Here is a 27,485-nt window from a genome sequence, read left to right on the forward strand (position 1 = left end):
AAAAATGAAAGAAAGGGGGAAAAAAAAACACCCTTGTCTACTCCTTTTTTTTTTTTAACTGTTGTTTTGTAAACCACAGCTTTACATTTGTAACCAGAGGCTGTGTTTACTTTCAGTCTTTGCGGTTCTGCCTAATGAATCAACTGGTATTGAATTCACAAAGGAGACTCTCTTCCCCTCCCTCCATCTGTTTGCCAAATGTGTGTACTCCTTCAGCTCCCAGGGCATGGCGCCTTCACTTCAGAACCGCTAGCGGCATGCTTTGGAATTCTCAACTGTTCACTTGACTAGCCAGTGGTATTTTGCCCTATTACATAGGGTCGTCCCAGGGGAAGGTCCACCTCTGTAGCTCTAGAGAATACATCCGTAATATTTAAGTGTGACGCTCAACTCTGCATTGCTGAGAGCTATAGTTTGGCCCGTGAACCTTGGTTTGTCTTATTACACTGGGTTGTATATCTTTGGACAGTAGTGTTACCACGAGGACAGAAATTGCTTGAAAGAAAAGAAAGGAAAAATAACAGCTAAGTCTTGGTTGTCTAAGATTGGCAGCCCAAGGTAGCACAATGGAATTGTACTACATTTTCACAAAACTGTTCTTTAACTCTTATTAGTGGCTGAGAGATGTGTTTCTGCCAAGCTCATGACTATACTATGAACAGTCATTTTTAGGGTCAGACAACTTACACTTGCCCATCATGTTTAGTACAGTATAGCGTACTATAGGGATAGCATTGTTTTGCTAGTATTCATGTCAAGTGGAAATACTTTCCCCATTGCACTGGAGTTAAACTTAAGAGTAGAGCAGCCAGACAGCCTTCCAACAGGCTTTAAAACATCTTCCCATCACAGAATTATTCTGTCTGAGATCCTCGGCACATCTAACCTACTATTTATTTATTGAAACCCATTATGAATTACTGAGCCATTTTGTTACCCAGGTATACAGAACAATGATTCTGTTCTTTGCCCAGGAATGCAAACTACTTTTTTGATGTATTACATAGGTTGTAAAAGCAATGATTTCTCTTAAATTTTTTATGAATATTTTAATATCATCTCTCATGTACCATGTGACTTCACATAGCTTACTAAACAGTTTCTTGAGAAGGAAGGTGCAACTAAGAAGTCTTTTGAGGACTATTAGATGTTATTACTCTGTTATGGCCAAGATAAGGGACATTAAACTATTTTTAAGCATAACCTATCAAAGTTATGAGCATTTTAACTTACACTTAAGCACATAAAGACACACACATGCTTACAGTCACACACACACACACACACTCACATATGCACACATATACATATACACACCTACTTTAAGCCCTACTGTTATTTGTTTTGTTACCATATTCTCCCTTTAAGATTTCCAACTAATATATGAATTATAGCAATAACATAAAGATGTGTTTTCCGAATAAATAGTACTGGTTATTGAATAAAACTAGGAAGATGGAAGTAGAATTTAAATGGCAAGAGAGGAACACCGACCTAAGGAGAGGCTGGGGACCTGGGTGTGTAGGGAGAGGAGAGTGAGCAAGCATGAACGGGGAAGGAGAGAAGAACCAGGGTTAAAAAGGAGGGAGGCTCAGTAGATGGCAGGGTGAGGAGATGGTATTCAGATTTAGAGTCTTCATTTCTCTGGTCTTTAGAAATCCGATTAGGGCTCTTAAACTGTGGTAACTCTTCATAACGCGGTGACTCTTCACAGCCTTTCTGCTGTCAGAGCGTTTGCTTTGAATGAAAATCGCCATCTGCCTCACAGCAGAGAAATCGTTCCGGAGCCCACATTGATTTGGCCACACCCAGCTCAGTGCCCGAGGGTCCCTGGCAGTCATTCTTTATGTCTGGGTTTCGGCTTGTAATTGTAATTGGTGTTCAGATAGAGAAAGCAGAATTGTATCTATCTTTTCATAATACAGTTGCACAAAATAAAAAAAAATGATTATTCAGAATGCTTTTCATATGTGTATGTGTCTATGTGGTATGAGTGTTTCTTAGTGTTCCTATATGTGTGGGATCAGAATAGTGTGTGCCTGTGTATATGTGTGTGTGTGTGTGTGTGTGTGTGTGTGTGTGTGTGTGTGAGCACTTGTACGTGCAGAGATGAGAGGTTGATATCAGGTATCTTCCTTGACTCTTAAGACCTTATATATTGAAGCAGGATGTCTCATTAGAACCAAAGTCTAGCTTGCCAGTTTGCTTCAGACATCTCCTGCCTCTCTCCCCTGTGCTAGGGCTATAAGTGGTCTTCCAAACCCACCCAGAGCTCATGTGGCTACTGGGGGTCTGAATTTTCATCCTTATACTTGTATGGCCACCACTTTACCCTCTCAGCCGTCTCCTCAGCCCCTATTATTCATACCTGGAATATTGAATACTCATTGTGCACTGGGTTTCCGAATGATCCTTTATGGGGACAAATTTTTTGCATATTTTAAAAATATATTTGCGATTTTTAGGAGGTGTAGCCTTACGTTGTATTTTGTAGTCTGTTGTTTATGTTCAAATGTTTTGTTTTCCCTCCCCCCCCAGCCATCAAACACAGACCACCTGTTGGGATCATCCCAAAATGACTGAACTCTTCCAATCCCTCGGTGAGTGTTGCTTTATTTAGTAGTGATGAATGGGCCTACAGAGCCAAAGACTGTGTATTCATAAAAAGACATCCAGCTACTCATTTGCTCCTCATGTATGGATGAAAGACTCCTGCTGTGGCATGACAAGACAGTGACATGATGTGTTACAAGAGTCCCAAATGTAAAGGCAGGTGAACTCCTAAGGTCAACATACACAACAAACATTGCCTTTCTTCTTAAGAGAATATGCGATTTGGAAGGGTAGCAGCCAGAAAGACTTCAGTTTCCAGAAGAAATGTCATTGTTGTAGGGTCTCACCTCCCTCGTGTTAGTGTTGACCCATAGTTCAGCTTTTCCTGCTTTAAAAAAAAAGGAAAATACAGTAACAATTTAATAACCTCCAATTTACTGATTTATATCTTCTTTTTGCTTTCTATATGAGAAATTTTTTATCCAATTAACTTACTTAATATCATTTTTAAGTCATAAGCCGCACTTATTTTGATAGAAAAACACAAGAGCTCTGCTCTTGGGCTAGTGGTCAGGAGGCAGTGCCTTTCAGCTGATGACTCAGATGCCTTCTTCAGTTGACTCAGTGGCCTTGAAAGTTTACTCCTCGGGAAACCAGGGGAGTTGCTGAACTCTTCTCAAGGAAAAGGGTGACACAGCCTGTGCTCCACCCCTTCCAGTTTCAAGAACAGCCACATACACTTCTTTTTTCTCTTTATACGCCAGGCTCCTGTGGGTACTCTGCTTCGGCCGTTGGGGCCACAGGAGAAAAAAACACGGCTTTACTTCATTTAGAGACTGAGAGGGGGAAAACATTGGTGATCTTTGAGTTTTCCTCCTGTTAGTTCTCTGGAAATAGAGAAAAAAATTGTAATATCCACTGGTTCCAGGCTAGGAATGTTGATCATAGGGTTGTTTTAACTCAATCTATGAAAGAGAAGAAAGGCAAATTGATCAAGGTAGAAGAACACAGAAGGATAGCCTCATGACTACTGAGGTGGACTGGCAGTTGACAGAAGGCTGATCGTCCTGGGGGGCAGATGACTCTGAAGGAAACCCTGTTGATCAGTCAGATAGTCCCCAGTACTAACCTCACCTCCTTTCTTTTCCTCCATAGAGCAGAAGGTCAGGAAACCTTTGCCTACCCTCATGATCCTCAAGGGTCATGGCTGTCACTCCTGCAACAGAGGGCAGATTAAATAGAAAATCAGTACCAAATTATCGGTTCAGAGCTTTGTGTTATGAAAGAAATATGAAAAGCAAGAAAGCTTTATGCTCTTGTAGAGGTTTGATGGAGCCAGTTAGAAGTCTGCTTTGACTAAGCAAGATGTTCTACCTATAAACAGACAGAAGGAGAGGACAGCTTAGCCGGTGTATCCAGGTTCTGCCCGGCTTCTCTGTGCATTATCCTCTTCCTTCAAGTGTAGGGCAAGACACGCACCACAGGAATGGCTTCAGCAGGAGATGGAGAAGGTCGGAGTGACCTCAGGTTTTATGACTTGTTTTGGGAAAGAGGCATCCAAGTTTCTATGATTTGATCAGGGAAAAGGATTCTATTTTTTCCTGTGACTTGTTTTAGGGGAGAAAGGAAAAGGAGATGGGGGAAATGGAGGTCAGCCCTTACCTCTCAGGCTTTTTCAGTCTCCTCCTTGAGCTCAAGCAATTCAGTACAGGGTGGGGTGCGGGGTTGGTTCAAAACCCACCGCCTACTTGAAAATGCTTTTCTAGAGTTCTCTGCAGAAGACTGTCTTGCAATTTATCCCAATATGGTGTAAACAATCATTTGATTGCATTCATAAATTGATGTGAGATTTAGTAGGATTTTTTTTTTATTGTGAACAGACACATTTTTCCATGATCCAAAATAAGCAAATATGTTCATTCTTGGCATTCAGTATAAGTAAAATAATTAAGAAAGCTTTTAACTTGTTCCCTTTTCCATTTCAGCGGATCTGAATAATGTACGTTTCTCTGCCTACCGCACAGCAATCAAAATTCGAAGGCTGCAAAAAGCACTCTGTTGTGAGTTATCATCTCTATGTGAATCACCTTGTTTTTGGGGGGGTTGCCTTTGTTGTTATTAGTGTTAAGACAAAGACAAATGAAGAGGGTGGTGTATTTGCAGAGTCAATCTGATTTTCAGGGCCCCTCCTTCAAGGCGCTAGCTGTGTTTCTATAAATGCTTCATGATTGGCCCCACCAGCGAGCACTAGCAAAACAGATGAGCAATGCCACTTGCATTTTGAGCACAAAATTAATCAAAACCCAGGGAAAGTGTTTCTAAAAATTATGCTGCCACCCAATTTTGAAAGATTAAATCATCGAATCAAAGTAGTAGATTGTTGCCTATGAAGTCCTTTTTGTCCACTTAAGACTGTAGGATTCCACACTGTTCGGCTCAGTATGGTCATGTGACAGAGAAATGCTAAGCAGTCGCATTGCTGATCTGTCTAGTAACTGGAAGCATCAAACTGATAGAAATTCTGTTTTCTTTTAAATGTGACAGAAGTCAATTAGTGTCATTAATGAATTTTTCCTGTGGAGGGCATGCTCGTAGGGGTATTCTCTGGTGGTCACTTTACCCAAAGGCTATTTTTGTCCCCAGAATATTAAAAAGTAAGCAGCCATGTGAATTCTTGTAAGTAGAGTATTGATTTATGCTTTCTGGATTCTGTCTTTGCTTGGGTGATTAACCAAGGAACATTTAAGCCTTGCTAGATATGATTATGCAAAGTAACATTTGTATGTACTTTAAAGATGGAGAGAATTGGAAAATTCCATCGATGCTTGTTCTCTACCCTCTGTTAATAGCTGCTATCTGTCTGGGTAGCTCTGAGAGGCTTGAAAACTACCCTCAGAAAACATGCTAAATTAGGGCTAAAAATTTTGCTTCTTAAAAATTCAGTGGAGGGAGGCTGATGGCATGTCTCGTCTGGCCAAAATGCTTTCTATACACACCTAGTGACTTCTATTCCTGGACCTCATGGTAGAAGGAGAGAACCACTCCTCAAAGTTGTCTCTGACTTCTGTGTGTACACACTTGCAGACTTGTTCTCTCTCCCCACTTCCCCCTCCCCCCCTCTCCTCTCCCCTCTCTCCTTCCCTCTCTCTGTCTCTGTTTCTCTCACACATACACATACAGTATAAAGAAAATAAAATTTCAGATTGTCAAAATCTCCATAGAAGTTATGGATATATTTTAAGTTGGCTGGGTGAACAGAGTTGAGCAAAGAGTTAGTTGTCCCATCACTTAGGGAAGGTAGTCGTGGAAAGGGTTAAGGAAGAAAAGCCAAAGTTCTTTTTTTGGATGAGAAGTCGGATGGACTGAGAAACAGCAGCAGACAAGCCACAGAAAGGAAAGGCAAGATGAGTGCATGTCTTACATCATCCTTCACAGGCTCTAAGGTAGTGTTCAGGTTGTATACTTACAGCCCATGTAGTTACAGCCTGTGTTTCAGAATGACCTGTTCAAATCATGGGAGCCCTCACACTCTGGCTGGTGATCTGTGTATTGAATGAGAAGGGAGTGGGAAGCAGTTTGCAGACAGAAGAGGGGTGGTCTGCCTCTCAGTGTGTCTGTAGTGGTAGTGGTTTTGAACTTAATGTCCAGCTGTGAAGTCTAGAAGGCCTTCCTAGGCCTGGTGGGTTATAAAATGAGGATAGATGATTGAGACACAAACTCTCCACCATCAGGAGACTGTTTTGTTCACATGCTACCAATTTTCTGTAATACCCCTGGGTGGAGAAACCTGACCATGCCCTTTTGGGGGTTGTTTTTGTTGATTCCTCTTTCTCCTGAAGAAAAATGCCTCACTTTAGCTCACATTCCAACCCGAGAGGGACAGAAGAGAGACTCCTCCAGTCTCTGAGGTAAAAGATATTTTATAATGTGCAGTGAACGATGTCCCCTGTCTGTGCAAACTTAAATATCTGAAGATCTCCTGAGAGCTGCTGGCTTCTACTTTCCTGCTGCCTCTGGCCACCACGGGGCTCTAATCTGGGGCCTGAATACCACTTGTCACATTTACCTCTTCAACCAAATCAATTCTTTCCTCTCTCATCTTCTGTTTACTTGAAAAGCCCTGGCTCATCTTCTGTAAGTCTGTCATCCTTCATTCCTACCTGATATTGTCAAAATTTTCTCTCTTGTAGAACCATTTACATGCTCATCCCACCAGCTTCTAATTTTTCCAGTATTTTATTATTTATTTATTTATTTATTTATTTGAGACAGGGTTTCTCTGTGTAGCTTTGCACCTTTCCGGGAACTCACTCTGTAGTCCAGGCTGGCCTTGAACTCACAGAGATCCGCCTGCATCTGCTTCCCGAGTGCTGGGATTAAAGGCATGCACCACCACCGCCCGGCTTTTCCAGTGTTTTGTGATGGCCTATGGCTGCTTTTCACTTGCTTGCCTTGCATGATAGTTGTATGTTAGGAGGCTGACCTGTCTCTACACACAGTGGCTTTTAGGTCATGGTCACCTCTCATTTTGTGCCCGTCCCCACCCAGCATATTGCTCTCTTGCCAGCATAAAGAGAGAGCACATTTGTCATCGTTCAGCCATTCCTCATTCATTTGTTTGGCTCCAAGATCCCCCAGGTATAGATAAAGCGAGACAGGGGACTCATTGCAACACTCAGATCCAGAGAGAGCACGCAGGTAGACACAGCGTTCTTCCTCTCACAGATGACAACACTTCCCTTAAAATGCAGTGGCCTTGGCCTTTCCTGTCTCTGTTCTCTGTCCACTTCCTTTACTTTGCTCCCATTAAGTTCTAATTGATATCTGACCTAGCAAGTTTTAGCCTGTTTCTCCTGCCTAAAAGCTCTGGTTCCAGCTCTTCACATTTGCAGTCTCCTTATGGCTACTGTGTGGGTCTCAGGGTGCCAGCTGTGGTTTTAGACACATGGCTTCTTTTCCCTGGCTTCTGGTAACTCCATCTCATCCATTCTATTGTTCCTTTTAGTGGCATTTTTTTATGGTGCTTTTCTCAGACACAAAGACACACTGTCAGAATTATAATTCTTAATATTCTTTTTACATACTTATTGTCTGCCTTTCCAAATGAATTACATTTTTATGAGAAGTAAGAGTCTGTGTTTTTCTCTATGTGAGCCCTCCTATAATTTCTGGTGTAAAGCTGGAGTCACTTAGATCATACTAAATAAATGATGTGAGTTTGGAGATGACATAGGTGTGCGCCAGAAGACATGTACAAGATTTAGAGCCAGGCTTTGTAGAAGTAAGCTTTATTAATTTTGGCTTATTCAAAGTATGTTATTGTACAGCAGCAAAAACTGAATGAGCTATCCCTTAGCATCAGCATGGCGCACGTGAGAGCTGTAAAACTAAGTGGAAAAAGGCAAATGACAGAAGAAATTTGTACAGTTGAATTCCATTTACATACAGTTAAAAGCCCTGTAGAACGAAAGGCTGTTCTATTTATGATGCACATCTGCTTTTAAGAACTGAAAATAAATGCAAAGGTTAGCGATTACTCCCATGATCATGATGGGTCATAATTACATATGATATTAGTATGTTCTTTTTCTCTGATGTGTAACGAACTGTGTATTTTTATCATTTTCTTCAAGCCAGATTATGCATTTTATATATTATATATGCATATATATTTGTATGTTGACTAGGACATTTTGTAGCAGGCCATGGCAGAGTAATAAGGGGAAACACTGTCTAAGAGGGAAGCAGCCCCTTTATCATATAGAAGAACAGTATCCTTGCCTAACAGATGTATTTACTCAACCATAAAAGCTACTTGGACTTAAGTGTGTGGGCACTAATCTGAGATAAGAACAGGGAAGATAGATGCATCCAATCCAAAGTGTGGGTACAGGTCAGAGAGTGTCAAGGAATGTCGTGTGGTGGAAGAACTTAGTTCTTTGTCCAGTATAATTTCCTTAAATTCCATTTTGGTCAGTTTAGGGGCCATTGAAATTTTTTTTGTGTGTGAAATTTCTCATTTGGAGGTATTATTATTAACTATTACTAACATTACTTATTAAGAGAGGCTCTTACTGTCCTAGGATAGCCTGGAATTCACTATGTTGTTTAAGTTGGCCTTGAACTTGTATTCTTCCTGTTTCTACCTCCCTAGTTACAAGAAAAGAGATGGATGGTGACTTGAAACAATTACTAATTTCTAATTAGTGTTTTGATCCTCATGTACTAGCTTTTAAGTTTGGATGATTTTTCTGTATAGCCTAAGGAAGTATACAACCATTTTCTACTTTGAGAGAATCCAAAGATGGTACCAAGTAGAGGGGGTGTGTGCTAAATAGTATTTTAGCATGAAGAGCAGCGGGAATAGGATGGGTAGATGGTTCTTGCCAAAGAAGATGGAGGCTGAGCTGGCTGGATGTAGCGGGAAAGAGATGAAATTCTAGATTCAGAGGATTGCCTGAGGGGCAGCTGGTTTGCACAGGGCTTGATAGTTGGTGATTTGTGAAGGATGAAGGATGGAGGGTGTTAGGAAAGCTAGAGATTTGTAGACCAGATTCGGAAGAAAGTGAGATTTTGATTTGGAACACACCAAGGTAGAGGTTTCTGAAAGAAAATGGTTATAGCTCTTGAGTAGAGACCTGAACAATGGGGATGGGTTGGTGTTCACCAGGAGACAAGAGGCAGGAATGGGAATCATCTAAAGAGATGTCAAGTGTTGTGAAATGAGTGAAACATCATTCCTGCAGATTAACCATCCAAGCCTGAAAGCTTGATTGCAGAAATGTTTCTCAATGCCTGGGAAAGAGGATGTGGGTGGGTGCTAAGAAGGCTAGAACACATAGCCAAGACCTAGATAGATGCCTGAAGTTCCGGGTCAGGGGCTCAACAGTGTTACTTCTGTTTTTAATTAGTTTCTACACCCCCCCCACCCCCAAGACAGGAGATGATGATGCATCTCTGTTTGACCCCCTGTGCTTCATATTTGAGAATTTATAAAAGTCTGAAACTTGGTTAGAAAATGAGTGGCCTGTTTGTTCAATTTATCGCATGACTGGGCTGTCATTTTTCTCCCTCTGAAAAGACAAAATCATAATTTCCCGTGATTTAAATGTAGTCTGTTCTTTAAAAGGTACCTCACTGTGACACACTTCAGGAAGATGCATGCTTGGCTTAGGAACTCAGTCGGAGTGTCAGAGTAAATCACTGGAAATTGAAGACATGATCATCCGTGGGATGTGGCAAATTACTGTCTGAGCCCCAGATTGGGGAACAAGGGAGGCTTTTCTGAACTAAGTGAAGGACGGACTGATCCAGGAAACAGTCTTTTTGAAATTTGGTCTTTTGTCACTGTATGTTGTGTGGCTGGCGTAATTAGTGTTGGAATTCAGTAATCTTAGCATTCTGGCAGCCATTGAATATATTTCTTTGTATCTGTGGAGAGAACTGTGATTCTCCATCTACTGTCCCTTATTAAGCACGTCCCTTTTTCAAATGCTATAAAGAATGGGTTTTGCTAGTGCTCCCCAGAGGTTCATAATTGAAAACAATATAGTACCAAGAAATGGGGGTGGGGGGAATGAAAAAGAAAATGCTAGAGAATTCCCAGGTCACTTATTATTATTCTTTGGTGCCATTTCTAGCTCATGGAATATTTATGCAAATTATTTTTGTTAGCAGCATACATTTAGCAATGTTGACATCTAAGAGAAAAGGACTGGGTCTTAATCAGGCTTCTTATATCTCCTGCTTGAGTCTTTTTAAAGTCTTCCCTATGGAGATATTGTAGGCATTGTATTTGTCTATGTCGTTTTTAGCATTAGTTCTTTTCTACTGTAGACAACTTGGGAAAAAAATCATCCTTTGTTATTTAAACAGCTGGCATAGACACATTTCATAAATGTCCTTAAAATTCAAAATTAGTGGTTAGTCAGTAGCTGCAACCACACAGAAACAAAGGAAGTTGTTCATTCATTTGGGCTAATTGTCAAAATATGTCATATGGGGGGGCTAGGGATAGGTTATTCATTAGGCAAGGAAGTAGTTACTTAAATGTTTTAAGTTCCACTTAGATGTTTTTTTTTTTTTTTGGTTTTTCGAGACAGGGTTTCTCTGCGTAGCTTTGCGCCTTTCCTGGAGCTCACTTGGTAGCCCAGGCTGGCCTCGAACTCGCAGAGATCCGCCTGGCTCTGCCTCCCGAGTGCTGGGATTAAAGGCGTGCGCCACCACCGCCCGGCTACTTAGATGTTTTTCAGTGCTATCAATTGGAATATGAAGATAGAGCATACATTTTGCATAATGGTAATTTCCATGAGAAAACTTTGAATTAGTCCTAGTCTGTCATTTCCCTTGCCCGTATGTTGAGAATTGGGTCATTTCCACATCCAATAGATAAATCGTGGTTTGAGGGTCTGCTTGGTTTCATTTACAGCTAGCCGAGGAGTAACTCAGTTAATTTTTAATAACAATTTTTTTTTTGCTGGGGGCTTTGGGTAGGGTGTCTGCCTCAGTAAGACCACAGGCCAAGCATGTGTCACATATGCTGCAATTATTTTCCCTAGTCAACTCCTAGATTGACTTAGCAACATCTCCTCCTGGAAGACACTGGTTTTGAATACCTCCCTCTACCTTGCCTCCATGGACCTCTTACCTCTTTATCTTGCTTGTCTTTTGAGGCCCATTTCAAATTTCTCCTCCCAGACAGTCTTTTCAAGTGGTCCTTCTACAAAGTCTTCCTAATCCAGACATCTGTAACCTGAACACTACAGTATCCAAAGCTTATGGTTGCTGACTTGGTGGCAGAATTGACCACCAAGTGATGACCTTAGGTGATGAGTCAGTCATATTAAAAATACTCTACAGAGGGCTAGAGAGATGACTCAGCACAATGTTTGCTGCTATTTTGGAGGAACAGGGTTCGGTTCCCAGCACCCACATCAAGTGGCTTACAACTGCCTGCAACTCTAGCTTCAGAAGATGGAATGCCTTCTTCTGATCTTCAAGGACATTCCCACACATGGCATAAAGACACACATAGACACAGAAATGAACATCAAGATAAATCTTTAAAAATATCAGATTACCTTTGCACTACATACATAAGGTATATATAAAACATAGATGCCTTCTGTGTTAGACTTGAGTCCCATCCACAACAGCCTTTGCTGAGTTTATGCAAATGTTACAACACCATAAAGGTAGAGAAATGGAAAATGCAAAATACTTCCCTTACAGAATTTCCTGTGTCTGCTTTTACAGAGGGTTGTACATTGTTCCCCGAAGATGTTGTTGTTCTTCCTGTTAGTAGTATTACCCGGATGGATGTATCTTAAGAACCGGTTCCCTCTTAATAGTATTACCCAGATTCGTCTTAAGAAGGAGTTCCTTGCACACTCTAAATGCTCTGGCACTGGCCTTGCCAGCCATCTGTGATTTATAAATGAAGAATAAAGATGGAAACAAATATGTGAAGATCAGTGAGCTGGTCTGAATCCATCTTAGCTACAGGCTGTCTAAAAGGCAAAACAGCATGGGAAGTAGCCTAATTTGGGCCAGTTTTGGTTGTTCATGTTAATTCTAATTTGATTCTCCTCGGGTAGTAGAAAGCTGTTAATTTTCTATAAAACCTGGTTCTTTTTTATTTATTTGTTTATTTATTTCATTTTTTAAAAACTATCTTCAGTGACTTTTTAATGTCCACTATATACATTTACAAACACTGTGAAGGAATGATTAGTTTGACAGTGGTGTGAAGACTGGCTGGTTGAAGGACACTGGGTTGTAATTAGAACTAAGATTCGAGTGTGCTGTTGTGACCACAGGGAACAAAAGTTGCTTTACATTTCAAAGAACTAGAATAAAGGATTTTGAATGTTTTGCCTACAAAAATGATAAATGTTTAAGGAGATGATGGGTTACCCTAATTTAAACATCACACAGTGTTGACTGCTGTGGGATGTCCTGTATGCTGTGAATATATGTTGCTATGATTTATTGATAAATAAAACGCTGATTGGCCAGTAGCCAGACAGGAAATATAGACAGGAAAAAGAAAAAGGAGAATTTGAGAAAGTGAAAGGCTGAGGAGGAGAGATACTGCTAGCTGCCATGACGAGAAACAGATGTTAAGATACCGGTAAGCCACGAGCAATGTGGCAACTTATAGATGAATAGAAATGGATTAATTTAAGATATAAGAACAGATAGCAAAAAGCCTGCCACAGCTTATACAGTTTATAAGTAATAATATAAGCATCTGTGTGTTTATTTGAGTCTGAGTGGCTGTCGTCCCGGGCAGGTCTGGAGATAACTCCAACTACAGTAGACGTGTTGAAAGCATGGAGTTCCTCATCAATATGTGCAACTTTGGTGTTTCAATGAGTATCACTTAAAAATAAATGTAGAATATGTAAAAAGACAATTAGCAAAAAGGGATAGCTGGGAAGTGGGGAGCTGACTCTTCACGAGTGAAGATGAGGTAAGCAATGTGTTAACTTAAAGTGTTCTGATGTTTGAAATAATACTAAAGACTTAGACCTTTCTATATTGAAAAGTACAAAGAACTTAAAAACAGGAATGCCAAAAAAAGAAGGAATTCAAAGGTCAAAAAAAAAAAATGGGGAAAGCTCCAGAAGCTGCAGCGTTTAGATGGAAAAGCACAAAGTTAGATAGAAGACGATAATGGAAATGAAAGAATGGAAGCATTGTTTATCCCATTAACAGCTGAAGTTAACTGAGAAGCATCAGCTCATGAGTTGAATATTCTAGCTAAATGCTAGAGAATACAATTGCTTGTGCTTCTGTGTTGTTATATAAGGCAATGACTGTCCCTAATTCTTTCTCCTCATCTGATTAGTGGATCTGTTAGAGCTGAACACAACGAATGAAGTTTTCAAGCAGCACAAACTGAACCAAAATGATCAGCTCCTGAGTGTCCCAGATGTCATCAACTGTCTGACCACAACCTACGATGGCCTTGAACAATTGCATAAGGACCTGGTCAATGTTCCGCTCTGCGTCGATATGTGTCTCAACTGGTTGCTCAATGTATATGACACGTAAGTTTGTAATTTATCCATTAAATAACCATAAGTGAGTGAAACAGGTTGATAATAAACTCGGTAGTATCATCATCCTCGTCATCTTTGTCATCATCATTATCTTTATCATCATCATTATTGGGTGATTCTAACCCAAGAACAAGCTTGCACATGCTAGATAAACACTTTTAACACTGAGCTACATCCCAGGCCCTAAAGTGAATTTTTGGAAGTGTACTTTCATAATCCTTTTCCCAATGGAAAGATTTATTTTGATTGTTTAGAGTAAATGATTTTTGAAGTCATATAGATCCTAACTAATAGAATAAGAAAGAACACCTAACTGTTCTTTCATGACAGTCAAGGAAGGCTGTGAAAGTAGCCAGCACCCTTTGTCAAGGAGCAGCTAGGGAAGCCTAAGCTAGTCTGATTCCTTTCTCTTTGTTCCTTACTACAAAAGAAAAAGAAAAAAAAAAAAAAACACTTACATTTACTATGAATTAAAATGATTTATTGCCATATAAGAATCTTTGTATGATGATTTGAGAGCAATTTGGACAGCAATGAATAAGATTCCATATGTCTTCAGATCATAGGTACATTGCCATTGTTTGTATAAGATGCTTTTAAATAATTAATGCTACAGGCCACTGACGTGTGTAACTGAACTGTTTCTCACCCTGCTATTGAGCACGCTCAACTTCCAGCACAGTTCATCCTCCCATTTCCTTGACCCTTCTGATTTTGACAATGAATTTTTGTGTGCTAATCAGTTTTGAAGACTTGCTGTGAGCTGGCATTTCGGAAATACTGAGAATTATTCATTCTTCTGGTAGGGGGTTGAATTATGCAAAGATGAAGAAGAAAATGAAGACTGTTGCTTTTCTCCCCAATTCTAAAAGTTAGTTCCCATTAACTAGCTATGGGAAATTTGCATTTGTCAGACTTCGATTTGAAGAAGAGGAGGAGAGATGTTATTCATGAATGCACATGTTAAGCCACTGAATGATTCTGTATAAGAAATAAATGATGGTGATGATGATGATAACTTCAGACACAGTTTATATGTAATTCTTGTTTGCTTTTTTCATTAGAAAATCCCTTTATCCTTCAATATTAATAAATACCATATAGACTTTTTAGAAAAAATAAGGTAGTCATTGTGTGCTTGAGCACGCCTGAGGATGAGACTCAGTTACTAGAAAGAATATAGGGTTTACTGCAATACGTCGCTATATGGTGTCTTTTTATATGTTGTCTTTTAATACAAAGTTTTAATTCTCCTAGGGTACTGTATTAATGTTTGCATTAATATCTCATTAATTTACTTAAATGTTTTAAAGCCTCAAAGGAGATCTTTTCCACAGTAAATTCACACACACACACAAAAAAAATAGCTGGTTAATTTCAGTGTTTTCTGTATAGTAACCTATAAAATGAATTCACATCCCAGGAAGAAAGCTAAGTTAGAACCCTTGGGGGACTTCATCTGACCCTGTGCAATAGCATGGAGAAAGACATCTTGATCAAATTATATGGAGAACACTCTTCTCCCATAGCAGTGTCCGGCGATGACAACATTAGATTTCTAGGCTGCTGAGATAAAGCTGTCAGGCTGAGTTGCCTCAACATCATTTCCTCGTGTTTGTAAAGGCTAAAAGGCCTTCTCCAGAGTCTGTCTCGTTGGCTTTTCACTGGCTGTCTTCTCTCTGTTATACGCCTGATCTTTTTTCCTATAGGCACGCCAGGCATACTGGACTAGGGTCTGCTCTTCCAACCTCATTTTACCTGACTCCTTAAAGATGCAGTTGGTGAGAAGAGCAGTGTTCTAAGATACAAGGAGTTAGAACTTCGGTGTATGAATGTCAGAGGAGCACAGCTATGCTCAGAATGGACACATTTGCTATAGAACATGTACACATAGAATGGACTCATATCTAGAACAAGGGAATAGGGCTCCCAAGTATGTGAAATGTTGTGATTCATTTCTGGGAGTTAAATGTTGGCATAATTCCATTTCTGACTGTCAGATGTGAACACAGGAAAATGCCACTGAAATATATCAATCACCCTTCTGGGTCAGCTGGGGTCTTGGAGTAAATGAATTAAACCAAGGAAAAATGAGTTACTCTGTAGGCAGTAATCTCCGACGCCCAGAGTTGACAGCCTAAGTTTCTCTACCGTGTGTGGCTTATTCATTTATCTAAGCAATGGCTGTTAACTCTATTTCAAGCAGTGGTACTCTGAGTGAATCTGATAAACTATAATTTACTCCTTTCAGAGTAGCGATCCTGGGCATTACAGCATCTCAGGAAGTCTTTGAACTTAGAAATGATGCCTGTGTTCAGCTTTTTTTTTTTTAAGTTATATGTAACAGAGTTGTTGTTCTTTAAGAAAATGTTTTGACAGAGGTTTACTTTGAGTACAGGTGTTGGGGTAGAGAAAAAGGTTCTTAGGAAAAGGACAGTTTACACCTAAGACAGATGAGCAGACTTCTTGAAAGAGTTGCATTGATTTACTTATTCTCACATCATCATCATCATCATCATCATCATCATCATCATCATTCATTCATTCATTCATTCATTCTAGTCAGTAACCCAGCACTATCATAAATAGCTGATGAGATCAGCTCACGCATACTTTGCATAGTCATGTCAGATGTTTCAGCCCATGACTGACTTGCCCCTTGCTGTAGGTGAGGTAACCCAGCCAGATGGGAACCAAAACTGTTCCTTTGATGAGCAAGAAGTGCAGGAAAGAGGACATTCCTGTTAGCTCCTTGAAGAGTTGCTTCTCAGAGGCCTTCCACTAGCCTCTAGCTCTCAAAGTTTCTACTACCTCCCAAGAGCATCGCGTGAAAGACTAACTCATGAGCCTTGGGGACCACTTCAGATATAAATTATAGCATTGTTGTGTATTTTCAACTATTTTATTTATTGCAGTATGATGCAACCAGGACAGACCTTCTCAGCTGCAACTTGAAATGATGAGTCATGCAAACAGAGATCAAAGAATTCTAATCTAAGTGTGGCTTAGATGAGATACGATCTTTCCATTCTGCCCTCTTTTACTGATTAAAAAACTGACACAGTGAGATGCCAGAGTCTATCTGTAACTACCTGTTACAAAGTAATCATAGTTAGGAGACTAATTTGTAGGGTTTTTTTTCCCTAGTCACATGGATATTCTTATCACATCGCTATAGCTAGGCCAATCACACATTACAAATCAAGTAAACTTTCAAGTTCTCACATGTACCCAAATTCTCTTTATATTATACATTTCCTGCTCTGGTTGCTATGTGATTTGGCAACCACTTAACTTTGGCATCTCAATTTCTCATCTGAAAAGTCGAGGTAAGAAATCTGCCTAGCTTACCACACAAAAGGTGAGTGTGAAGGGTAAATAAGCTAATATGTGTAGAAAGGCCTTTATAAACTGTAGCTATCAAATTGATTCTACTTATGAATTCACAGCCTCCCTCAGTCTCCATCTTCCCAGGTTAAAAAGTCTTAATTTCACAATATTCCTTCTAGATTTAATGGAAATCAAAACTGTTTAAATCATGCTTCAGAGCAATAGTCTGGAACACTTGGTTCAGACATTTTTTTTCTCTATAGAGAATATTAGCTTCATTTGTTATAGTAAGTCATATTTTCCCTACTATTCTGAGATGAATATAATTTTAAAGGCACTTAACTTCACAGTTAAACTAATTTCAGAAGTTACTTACAAAAACTGTCAGGGGAACTGAATACTTAGCTATTGGGCTAAATCACTCACTCATGTATCTTATTGGCTCCAAGATGCATCTCCGATTCGATATTGTATGGAACATCAAAACTGTCTATAGTGTGTTCCCATGTATGCACAGATTGATCACCAGTGGGCCTGAATAAAAATGCTCACCCCACTCTAAGTTTTGGAGGGGGTATGTTTGCACCCATGCCTGTGTCCTTTTGCTCAGGCTTTTGCCACAGCATCCCATGTCTGACTGTAGACTTCTCTTTCTTAGAAGAAGGAGGGCAATACTAGGAATTGAACCTAGACTTTCCTCCATGCAAGGCAAGCATGTTGCCACTGAGCTCCAGCTGCAGGCCTTGGTTTGGACTTCATTAACTGAGGAGCTGTGGACTGCTCAAGGTGCTCCCAAGAGCCTACCAACCACAGTGACCTTGTGCTTCGTTTTTCATTTCCACACACAGTTGATATTGTGCATTCTCTAGTCAGTCTCTTATCTTACTCCCTTAGCTAGTGTGTGAGTTTATTGAGCAAGAATCATGTCCTATGGTTTTTCTTGTTTTTTCTGGTTTTCCCCAAAGTTCATAGAATAATTCTGGGATTACGATTACGGGAAGCCTTTATAACTTTTGGTGGTGGATTGGATAGATAATTGACTTGTCTTCCTGATGATGTATCTCTCATGTTTCCCCAGTAGACTGGAGGTTGGGTTCCACTGGTACCATTCTGATCCCTTAAAGGACTCCTTTCATGTGCTAGTCCCTTAGTGCATTCATTCAATAGTCTTTATTATTTTCTACAAGTCAATTGTCTGTGTTCAGAGGATAAACACTTTCCAACTCTTGAAAAGAAGAGAATAAACATCGTCTATCCTGTAGTAATTTAAAAATCCTAACAAAATTAAGTTAAACATGATGGCTCAGGATTTTTTTTTTTTGAATTGGCTGTTATTTCTTGTGACTAGTCTGGCATAGAACTTGTAATTTCATTTTATTTTATTTTTTTGGTCTCTGCCTCAAGTGCTGACAGTACAGATGTTGCTACCACACTCAGCTATAATTTCAGCATGCTTTCTTTTTTAAAAGAACATTTATATGTTTTGTATCATGGTATATGTACAGACATTTACTTGGTCATTTATCACTTGAGAATGGAAGAATATTAATGAGCATGACTAGCAAAACACCAGCAAACCAAGAGTTGAAGGTAATATAGCAATGAGATCCTTTCACACTACACCCACATGTTACAGATATTTATGTATATTTTTAAAATACTGTAGATTACAAAGAATAGTAGTTACTCTTCTCTTGCTGTCATAAAACACCATAGCCAAGGGAGCTTATAAAAGGAAGAGTTTATTTGGGCTTGCAGTTCCAGGGGCACACGAGTTCAGAACCATCATGGGAAAGTGGCAGCCATGGCTACAGTATGGTGGCTAGAGCAGCAGGCAGAGTGAGTCCACACCTAATAACATAACCTCCTCCAGCAAGGCCACACCCCCTAAACCTACCCAGATAGCCACCAAGTGGTGGCCCATAATCCAAACATCTGAGCCTATGGGGAGCATTCCCATTCCAATACCACACCTCCTAAACCTCCCCAACAGCACCACCAACTAGGAACCAACTTCAGATACTAACTGGGACATTTCTCATTGAAACTACCACACTAAATCTTATGTGTCCGTATAATAATGTCAACATTTGCATATTGGTTTTAAGTGTACTATAGGTGTGCCTTGAAAACTGTCCTCAGAAAATTTAGGATATGAACCTAAACTGAAAACTAATAATGGAGTTATGAGACAATAACTACAGTGATAAGTCTTTTTACTGGACTGTGTGTTGTTCCACTGCAAAGACTGTGGTGTCTTATTAGTTTTTCAGTGCTTTTCCCATCTTTTCCCATCTTTGGTATCTTCTACTGTGACCAGCTCTTGTTTAACAGCATATTAATACTCTGATAGACATTGGAATAAAGACAGCCCTGCTTTTACAGATAAAAATAAATCTTTCTTTTAGTCAATTCATAAGTGAAATTGAAATGGTGTCTCACTAGCTTAGTGTGAAAGTATTTCCTAGTGCGGATTAATTAATACATCCCATTTTTAATTACAATTTCATGCTTGCCCTAATACAGATTTCATACCTGCCTATTTGAAATCATCCACTATTAAAATTGCAATAATTTAGAGACTACATTCACAAAGATCAAAGTATACGGAGACAGCAAGTTTTAAAGTTTTACAAACACTGAGTCTTCAATATATAATTTTCTACATTTTTTTTACATTTGATTTTTAATTTATTAGTATTCCTCTCTTGCTCTATAAGGTAGTATGCATACTCCATGTAGATTTTATGTATTGATTTTGCATTTATAATCAACATATTTTATTTATAGTATTTTTGAAAGTGAGATCATTTTGGCTATACGCTTGCTGTTTTTATATTCCTGTAATTTGTTCTTGTGCTGTATGTTGTGTGTCAAATGACTTCAGTGCATTTTCCTGGACTTCTTTAAAGACCATTGTTAACTATGTCATGAAGTTATGGTATAGGTTTGACAGTAATTGTTAAAACTAAATAGAAAAGTTGTTTGTTCTCAAGAAAGAAGTGACATAGCATATTGCATATAGTTTTAAATGCATACAACCATCTTATAATTTCAGGGGTCGGACTGGAAAAATTAGAGTTCAGAGTCTGAAGATTGGACTGATGTCTCTCTCCAAAGGCCTCTTAGAAGAAAAATACAGATGTATGTAAGACCTCCTATAGCATAACACTTCCAGTAATAATATCCATTCCCCAACGACTGGGTTTATATGGCTTGCTGTAATGCTAGTTTCCATTTTTGAGAACCTTAATATACATGTACCAGTTTGGGCAAAGAGAATCAGGTTTTTATGATTTGAGAAGCTAATTGTAGGGTCACAGGTGAGGTGACTTGATGGCATAAGAACCATGCACAAATGTGCACCTCATTTAATTCTTAGAATATTCTCTCCATAATGTAGGGTTCACAATTTCCTTTTTTAAGCTGAGCAAATTAATGCCAAAACAAGTCAAGAATCTAGTCTAGTCAAAGGCTGTGACACATTAAAATGTTGGGCTTGAACTAGAAGGAACTTTTTTTTTTTTTAGGGGAGTGGGGCTACCATGTGCATTTTTTAAAAAAGCCATTGTGGATAGACACGTCAGTGTTACATCTGTAGACTCAACTTTTATGACTCCAACCCCCTTTTCCCCTCTTCTTTTTTTTTTCTCTTATGTTCATGTTCAATGTTTTTAAGAAAAGAAAAAGAAAAGTAAGAGGGACTAAAACTTTTACTAGCATTAATCCTAAATAGTTACATTTTATAGTTTCAGCCTTGTGAAATGATAACTGCTTTTATTTTTATTTTGGTTTAGTCATTGAGTAAACCAGCGGTGCCCTTTTAGCTCTCCACTCCTGAAATATATCTTTGCATGCTCGAGAGACGGGGAGACCTGCATTGACCCCTCTCCCACCTAGTGACCAAGTGTCATTAGGTAGATGCCTTGATCCCCTTGAGCATTTCTAGCCAGAAGTAGTGTTACTTCTGTTTCCTGGTGCACTGAGCTGCATTTCAGAGGGTGAAAGATAAAGCCAATGATTGCAGCCTCAAAAGGAAGTTGAGATAATATATTACAAGTTGCCAAAGAAATGAGTGGTCAAATAAATGATTCCCATCCCTATATGTCTCCAAACTCATTACCATGGTAACTCTCTTTTAGTTTAACTTGTCCATAAACAATAAGTAACTTGTTACTGCCAAGTCCACTTCCAGATGATTCTGTGCAGATGAATCTGTGTATTTGGAGGAGAGGATGGAGGATAATTCGTGAATAGGAAGACATCAAAAGACAAAAGATGGGTACAGGGAAGAATGGGGTCTATTAATAGCTCAGTGGTCCAGCACATGCTAAGCATGCCCAGAGCCCTGGGTCCCACCCCCAGAATCAAGAAAACAAACTTTTTCCCCAGATGAAGGTATTTGGTCATTGATATTATTACTTAGCTAAATTTCACCTCTCTAAAAGCATGCTGCATTCAAAATCATGTACTTTTAGGGATTACTGTTAGATTTTTTTTTGATTTTGAGTGTGAAGCCTAGAACCCCAAAGCATGATTTTCTTACATAATGTGATAGAAATGTTGAGGGAAGACTTGTGGCTTTCCATAGAGCATAAACTTACTGTGGGATCAGGAGGTGAGAGTCTATGATTCTGTGTGAGCCCTGCAAGCCATGTAGAGAAAAGAGAAAAAAATAGCCTTATATAAAATTTGGTTGGTGACCCTTTGTTTAGAACTTCAGAAGTCTTCATCATTACCAGGAAAAAAAACATGATCTCCAAAGCTGAGAATTTGGCATTTCTAAAATGACTGAGAAAGGAAAGAATAACCAAAAAATCAGTGTTCCAAAATTAGGGAAAGATTTTTCTTCCTAATCATCTGTGATTCAGGGATTTCATATGCTCCTGGAAGACTGGGGGCTTTAAAAGTAACAGTTACATCATAGTGCTGAGTGGACACTAAAATGAATGCAAACTCAAGCTCAAGATTTGCATTTTCTGCAAAACAGCATTAAATGCTCAGATTGGGTAAGGAGGCAGAAGTCCAAGAAGAAGGGAAGTATTGCAAGTTCCTACTATTTAATGTAATCCACGATGGATGCCAGTTTAGGATGTAATTAAATAAGAAATCTCTTGGGTTAACTCTTTAATCTAAGTCTTTCCCTCAATATTGAGACTCTGAAATATTCTGAGGTTCAGTTTTGTTTCTTATATTGAAACCCTTAGCAACGCTGATTCCACGCTTGATTTCCCCAGTGTTGTGAGAACATCTCTTCATGATTACTTTCTTTGTAAGAATTAATATTCAAGACAAATTACTCTTCAGACTCAGTGGCAAGAGCCAGCCATAGGAAAACAGATTTTTTGTGGTGACTGGAGTCAGAAGTCTCTACGTTGCTGGTACTTATGACTTGTGACTTAATGTGAATGCCTCTGGAGTGGATTTGGCATTCAGTGCAAATGGCCAAGAGCTTGCCGGCTTCAGCAGCAGAAGCACAATCACCAAGCACCGTTTGGAGAGCTCTTTGCATCTCCTCTGGGTTGATTTATTCCAGTGTGCCTCTTGATGGTTGTTTTTTAAATTAAACAAATTGTGGCCCATTCTTGCATCCTCATACTGCTGTTTGTGTCTGACTATGATAATAAGAACATAGAACTGTACTTAGTGACACTTCCCTCTCTAGCATCTGTGAGTAATCTCACCTTCTTAGTGGCATAGCAGCATAGCTGTCTGCCCAAGGAAGACAGTTGGGCAGATTTGTTGCTCTTAACAATGCACACTTCCGTAAAGACCACTGCATGTGTACATAGATGCTCAATAAGCATCATTATAAGAATTCTGGGTCAATGTTTTGGGGGTGTGATAGTCTTTTTTTTTTTTAATGATGAAACAATTGGAGGGCTCAGAAAATCCAAGTGAACAAGTGATAACAAAAAGTTAAATTTATCTCAAATGAATTTGCTTTCCCCTCGTGTGCTTATAATTGAAGCTGTATCTCATTGTAATTACTGTGTCGATATCACTCAGTATGCTTCAGCTTGGAACTCCACTGTTGACACTGTTAGCGCTGGCATCCTTCCCCTTTGGCAAGAGGAGCATGACATTTTTATCTGCTATTCATTTATCGGATATTGTTGATGATAGTTTTGTAGAAGCTCCCAAGTATTTACTCCTCTTCCTTCTCCTCTTACCACCACATGAAGAGCGTTCAGACAGCATGTCTCTTGGAGCGTTAGACTTGAAAACACCTCCCAAATGTGTCAATTTCTGTAAGGGAGAGATTGCTTTTTATTAGCTGTGTCTCCCTGTTGAAAAACTGACTTCCTTCACTTCATTAGCTTCTTGAATGGGGATCTTATAATCATTGTGATCCTCAAAATGTTACCAATAGTGGATCCAAGATAAACATCCTGGGAAGAGGGGTTTTAATGTTGTTTTAAGAAACTTAGGGGGAAAAAAAAAACCACTGTTTTTTTTTTTAGGCATAAGAACAGCAAAGGATACAAACATTTTTTAAGTCTTAAAATTGAAAAAACATGTTTCATTACATAGAATTAAACAAAAATAGCTTATATGGCTAGTAAAATTCCTAAAATGAAGAACTAAACCTCCTTATATTTTTTATATTTGCAATATAAAGTAGATATGAACATAGACATACCTAAAAGAAGGTAAAATACATGTTCATATAGTATTATATTTGTGAGTGAACACAAAAGTTGGTAAATCAATTGATACAATGTAAAGGTATGCTTTATAAACTATGTTCTTTACTAAATAGTAAGCGAAACTTTGTTTTTCCACATTCTCTTTCTTAAGGGGATATCTTACAAAGACCATAAAACTAACTGATGTACATTTATTGTGGTATTTAAAAAGATACTTCTGATTATAAGTAGTGACAAGTAAAATCAGATTATTTTTAGACACCTGGGTCATGTGGTTCTGATCACAGCTAGCAGATTAAGAGCCTTCGAACTCAACAGAAATCTGATCTCCATCGTACCCCTCCACGTTATTTTTTGTTGTTGTTGTTGTTGTTGTTTTTAAGTTTACATAGTTCAACCTGCATCACCGAAGATACGTTTTAAATAAGATAACACTTGGAGTGGGTAGACGGTAATATCATGTTCTGTCCCTTTGTAGGTCTCTTTAAGGAGGTGGCAGGGCCAACAGAGATGTGCGACCAGCGGCAGCTTGGCCTGCTACTTCATGATGCCATCCAGATCCCTCGGCAGCTGGGGGAAGTAGCAGCTTTTGGGGGCAGTAACATTGAGCCCAGTGTTCGAAGCTGCTTCCAGCAGGTAAGCATGAGCATCAAGGGTGTGTAGGATGTGTTGAGAGAGAGACTTAAAGATGCTTCCAAGAAGCGAATCAGTTTGTTGGACTAGAGTCAAATAGTGGGGAGTGGGTACCAGCCCTTTAAGTGGATATTTTGTTTCTTAAGGCATGTTGGATTCAAAGAATAGTAAAACCTGGATAGAGATATGTATCTTTTTCATGAAGTAGAAATTGAAGTGCGATGTCTGAATTCCAATGCCCCCCGGCTCTGTCTTCATTTATTATCACTCATCTGCTTGTTCTCAGCTTTCCATCATACTCACTTCATGCCCTGATTCCTGCTTCCACACCCTCCCATGTCTAAATGTGTCTTCTGTTTGGAATGCTCTCCTTTTCTGTACACACGCTCTCTTCTCTGCTTGTCCTATTCTGTCTTTCCATGTTGACTTAGCTCTTGAGTCCTCTGAATGTCCTCCTCAAACCCTATCAGATAAGGGTATTCTCCCCGCTTTCATGTCCTCTCCTTCTTCATGCTCACTACAGTAGGACATCATACTGAATTGTGTAATTAGTCGTTTAGTATTGCCTCTTCCTTGCACACCCACGCTTCATGAAGACAAGTTGTGCCTATCACATACTTTATATCCAGTCTTAGGCTGCTCATGCTGCTACAGCAGAATGTACGAACTGGAGGGCTTATGAACAACAGAGATGTATTTCTCAGTTCTAAAGGCCGAGAACCGGAAGAGCCAGGTTCCAGCAGAGTTGACATGTGCTGAGCGAAGGAATTCTGACCGCACTTGCTTGTTGGTGGACGAGGGGCTTGTCCCATGTACTTCAGAAGAACATGAACATCCGATGCTTATCCCTTCATAGTACATTGAACCTTATATTGACTTTAAAACATGTCTGTTTATTGAATGAATAAAAGTGCCTTAATGTTCTCTGTAGGGAAGATCTTTTCTTACAGAGTGTACATACCTACAGAAAGAGTCATATACAAAGTTTTCAGTGATCTGAGTTGCTAATTTTCACCTGGGCAAGAACTGTAGTTTCTTTTTTAAATGCTTACTGTGCATAAGCACATTTATAAATGCTACTGATGTCATCCATATGCATAAAGTTAGAAACCTACAGATATTTTTCCAAAGCATAGCCAATGATTTATCACTGCTGAGAAAAAAAATGCTCACACTGTATCTTTGAGGAGAATCAATGTCATGGGTTATTACATTTTATAATGGACCTCTTTCTTATTTTAGAAAGAAAAAAACACTACATGATTTTTTAAAATATGATTTATAGTCATATATGTCAGTGCGCAGAATGACCTCAACCACAGAGGGAAGAGGCAGTTGGTGAAATTTACCCCTGCTCTCTCACACAAATGACTGGAGGATTTGAGGAAGGCTTGAGATCTATCCTGATAAGCTTGGAGAGTCTGTGAAGCAATCGTATTTGTACCAGTCAGCCCCCAGTGTGGTGGTGTGGCAGAACAGGGACAAGACACACAAGGACTCCCTTTACTCTGCGTTTGTAAATGTCTTCCACTTTGTTGGGTTACCAGGGAGTCCTCACCTTCATACATTTACCATCTTAGATAAGTGAGTTTGACAGAATTGAAGAATGTGTGTGGAAAGGTTGCCTGGAATTGTGTGGGTTTTTTTTTTTTTCCTACTTTGCTTCCTTCTTTTTTCTTTGAGTATTGACGGGCTAGGTAGATTGCTCAGTTGTAAAGGGCTGTCCATATAAGCATGAGGACCTGAGATTGTATCCCCACAACCCACTTAAGTCTGGTGCAGTGGTACATGGCACATGCTTGTAATCCCAGCATCGAGGAGGCAGACACAGGCAGATCTTTGGAGCTCAGTGGCCAGATAATCTAGCCTATCCATGAACTCCAGGCTAATGAGAGGCCCTGTCTCAAAAGCAAGGTAGACAGTACTTGGGGAATGGAACCCGAGATTGACCACTGACCTCTGCATGCCTATGAACATACATGAAAGTGTACCAGTAGGTATGCACATTAAAAAAACACACAAATAAAAAATAAAATCTGAGTATTCAGGAACTGTTCCCTCCCACACTCTTTTATGGAAAATGACTCCTTTTTTCCCCCTGCATTTTTCTGATTTTAGTTTCTAGAATTCTCTTACCTTGAAGAACCTATTTGTGGCGTCGCTGAACTGGAGCCACGTGGCTTTTCTCTCAGGCAGATGGGCGGCAGCAGCACTTGCTGTGGCTTCAGTGATGAGCTGTGTCTTCACTTTCTGTCTCTTCCCCAGAATAACAACAAGCCAGAGATCAGCGTGAAGGAGTTTATAGACTGGATGCGTTTGGAACCCCAGTCCATGGTGTGGTTACCGGTTCTGCATCGGGTGGCAGCCGCGGAGACTGCAAAACATCAGGCCAAATGCAACATCTGCAAAGAATGTCCGATTGTTGGGTTCAGGTGAGATGCAGTGAGGGAAAGCAGAACTCACGGGTTTCTGTTCTTGTGTGGTCTCGTGGTATGCTTCTCATCCCTCCCCATGTCCCGTCTGGTGGGTTGCCTCTTGGGTCCATGTGGTACTCGGCATTGTGCATTCTTCTAAAGTGACAATCCTTCTCATCATCTATATGCAAACTTCTTTTTGTTCTTATAGTTGTTAATAAATGCTTTAGTCCAGAATCAGGAATTTTTTATGGATAACTCTTTACTGAGGCCATAGGAATGTTCATGCAGGATAATTGCATTGTAGATTACATACATATAGTCTTGATCAAATTTGTTGGCTGTTCCACATTGTTTGGGATCAAACTTAGTAAGATGGGAACAGCATGTAAAATATGAGAAGTCATCAGGTAACTCCATGTCACCTCTGCTAAGTTTGTTGTGATCAATCCTACTTTACACCTGCCCATTAATAATGGTGCTAAAGTATAGTCTCTCTCTCCATCCCCCACCTGTTCCTCTGTGAGTGTATATGTTCATACTCTAGGATGCGTGTGCATGTACAGGGAGACCAGAGGTTGATGCAAATGTCTTCATCTTCCTTGGTCATTCTCCATCTTATTTTTCATATAGAGCTCTCACTGGATCTGGAGCTGGAATTCAACTAGGCTGACCAGCAGGCATCTTCCTGCCTCCACTTGCCCAGTACTCTGATTACAGGTGCATGCTACTAGGCCCAGCTTTTTTATATGGGCTCTGAACTCAGATCCTCATGCTTAGCTGAGTCAGCCCTCCTTGGCCCAGTCTATCTTGTAGTGTTCTCACTGAGTCAAGGTCAT

The 27,485-nt window shown here is 39.6% G+C and overlaps 1 protein-coding gene across 14 annotated transcripts in view; it reads left to right on the forward strand.

The window, feature by feature from the left end:
- Utrn (utrophin) overlaps positions 1-27,485 on the forward strand; it is a 507,746-nt gene that overhangs the window by 432,355 nt on the left and 47,906 nt on the right. For all 14 annotated transcript variants that reach the window (XR_013045087.1, XM_076552746.1, XM_076552748.1 and 11 more), the window contains 6 exons: positions 2,539-2,600; positions 4,539-4,613; positions 13,406-13,607; positions 20,008-20,093; positions 24,078-24,235; positions 26,498-26,664. Coding sequence is in view for 13 of the 14 variants with exons in the window: in XM_076552746.1 (XP_076408861.1) it covers positions 2,539-2,600; positions 4,539-4,613; positions 13,406-13,607; positions 20,008-20,093; positions 24,078-24,235; positions 26,498-26,664 (750 nt within the window). In the remaining variant the exon portion in view is untranslated. The remainder of the gene's footprint in view (positions 1-2,538; positions 2,601-4,538; positions 4,614-13,405; positions 13,608-20,007; positions 20,094-24,077; positions 24,236-26,497; positions 26,665-27,485) is intronic.

This window comes from Peromyscus maniculatus, chromosome 16 (assembly GCF_049852395.1).
Source record: "Peromyscus maniculatus bairdii isolate BWxNUB_F1_BW_parent chromosome 16, HU_Pman_BW_mat_3.1, whole genome shotgun sequence".
NCBI classification, from domain to species: Eukaryota; Metazoa; Chordata; class Mammalia; order Rodentia; family Cricetidae; genus Peromyscus; species Peromyscus maniculatus.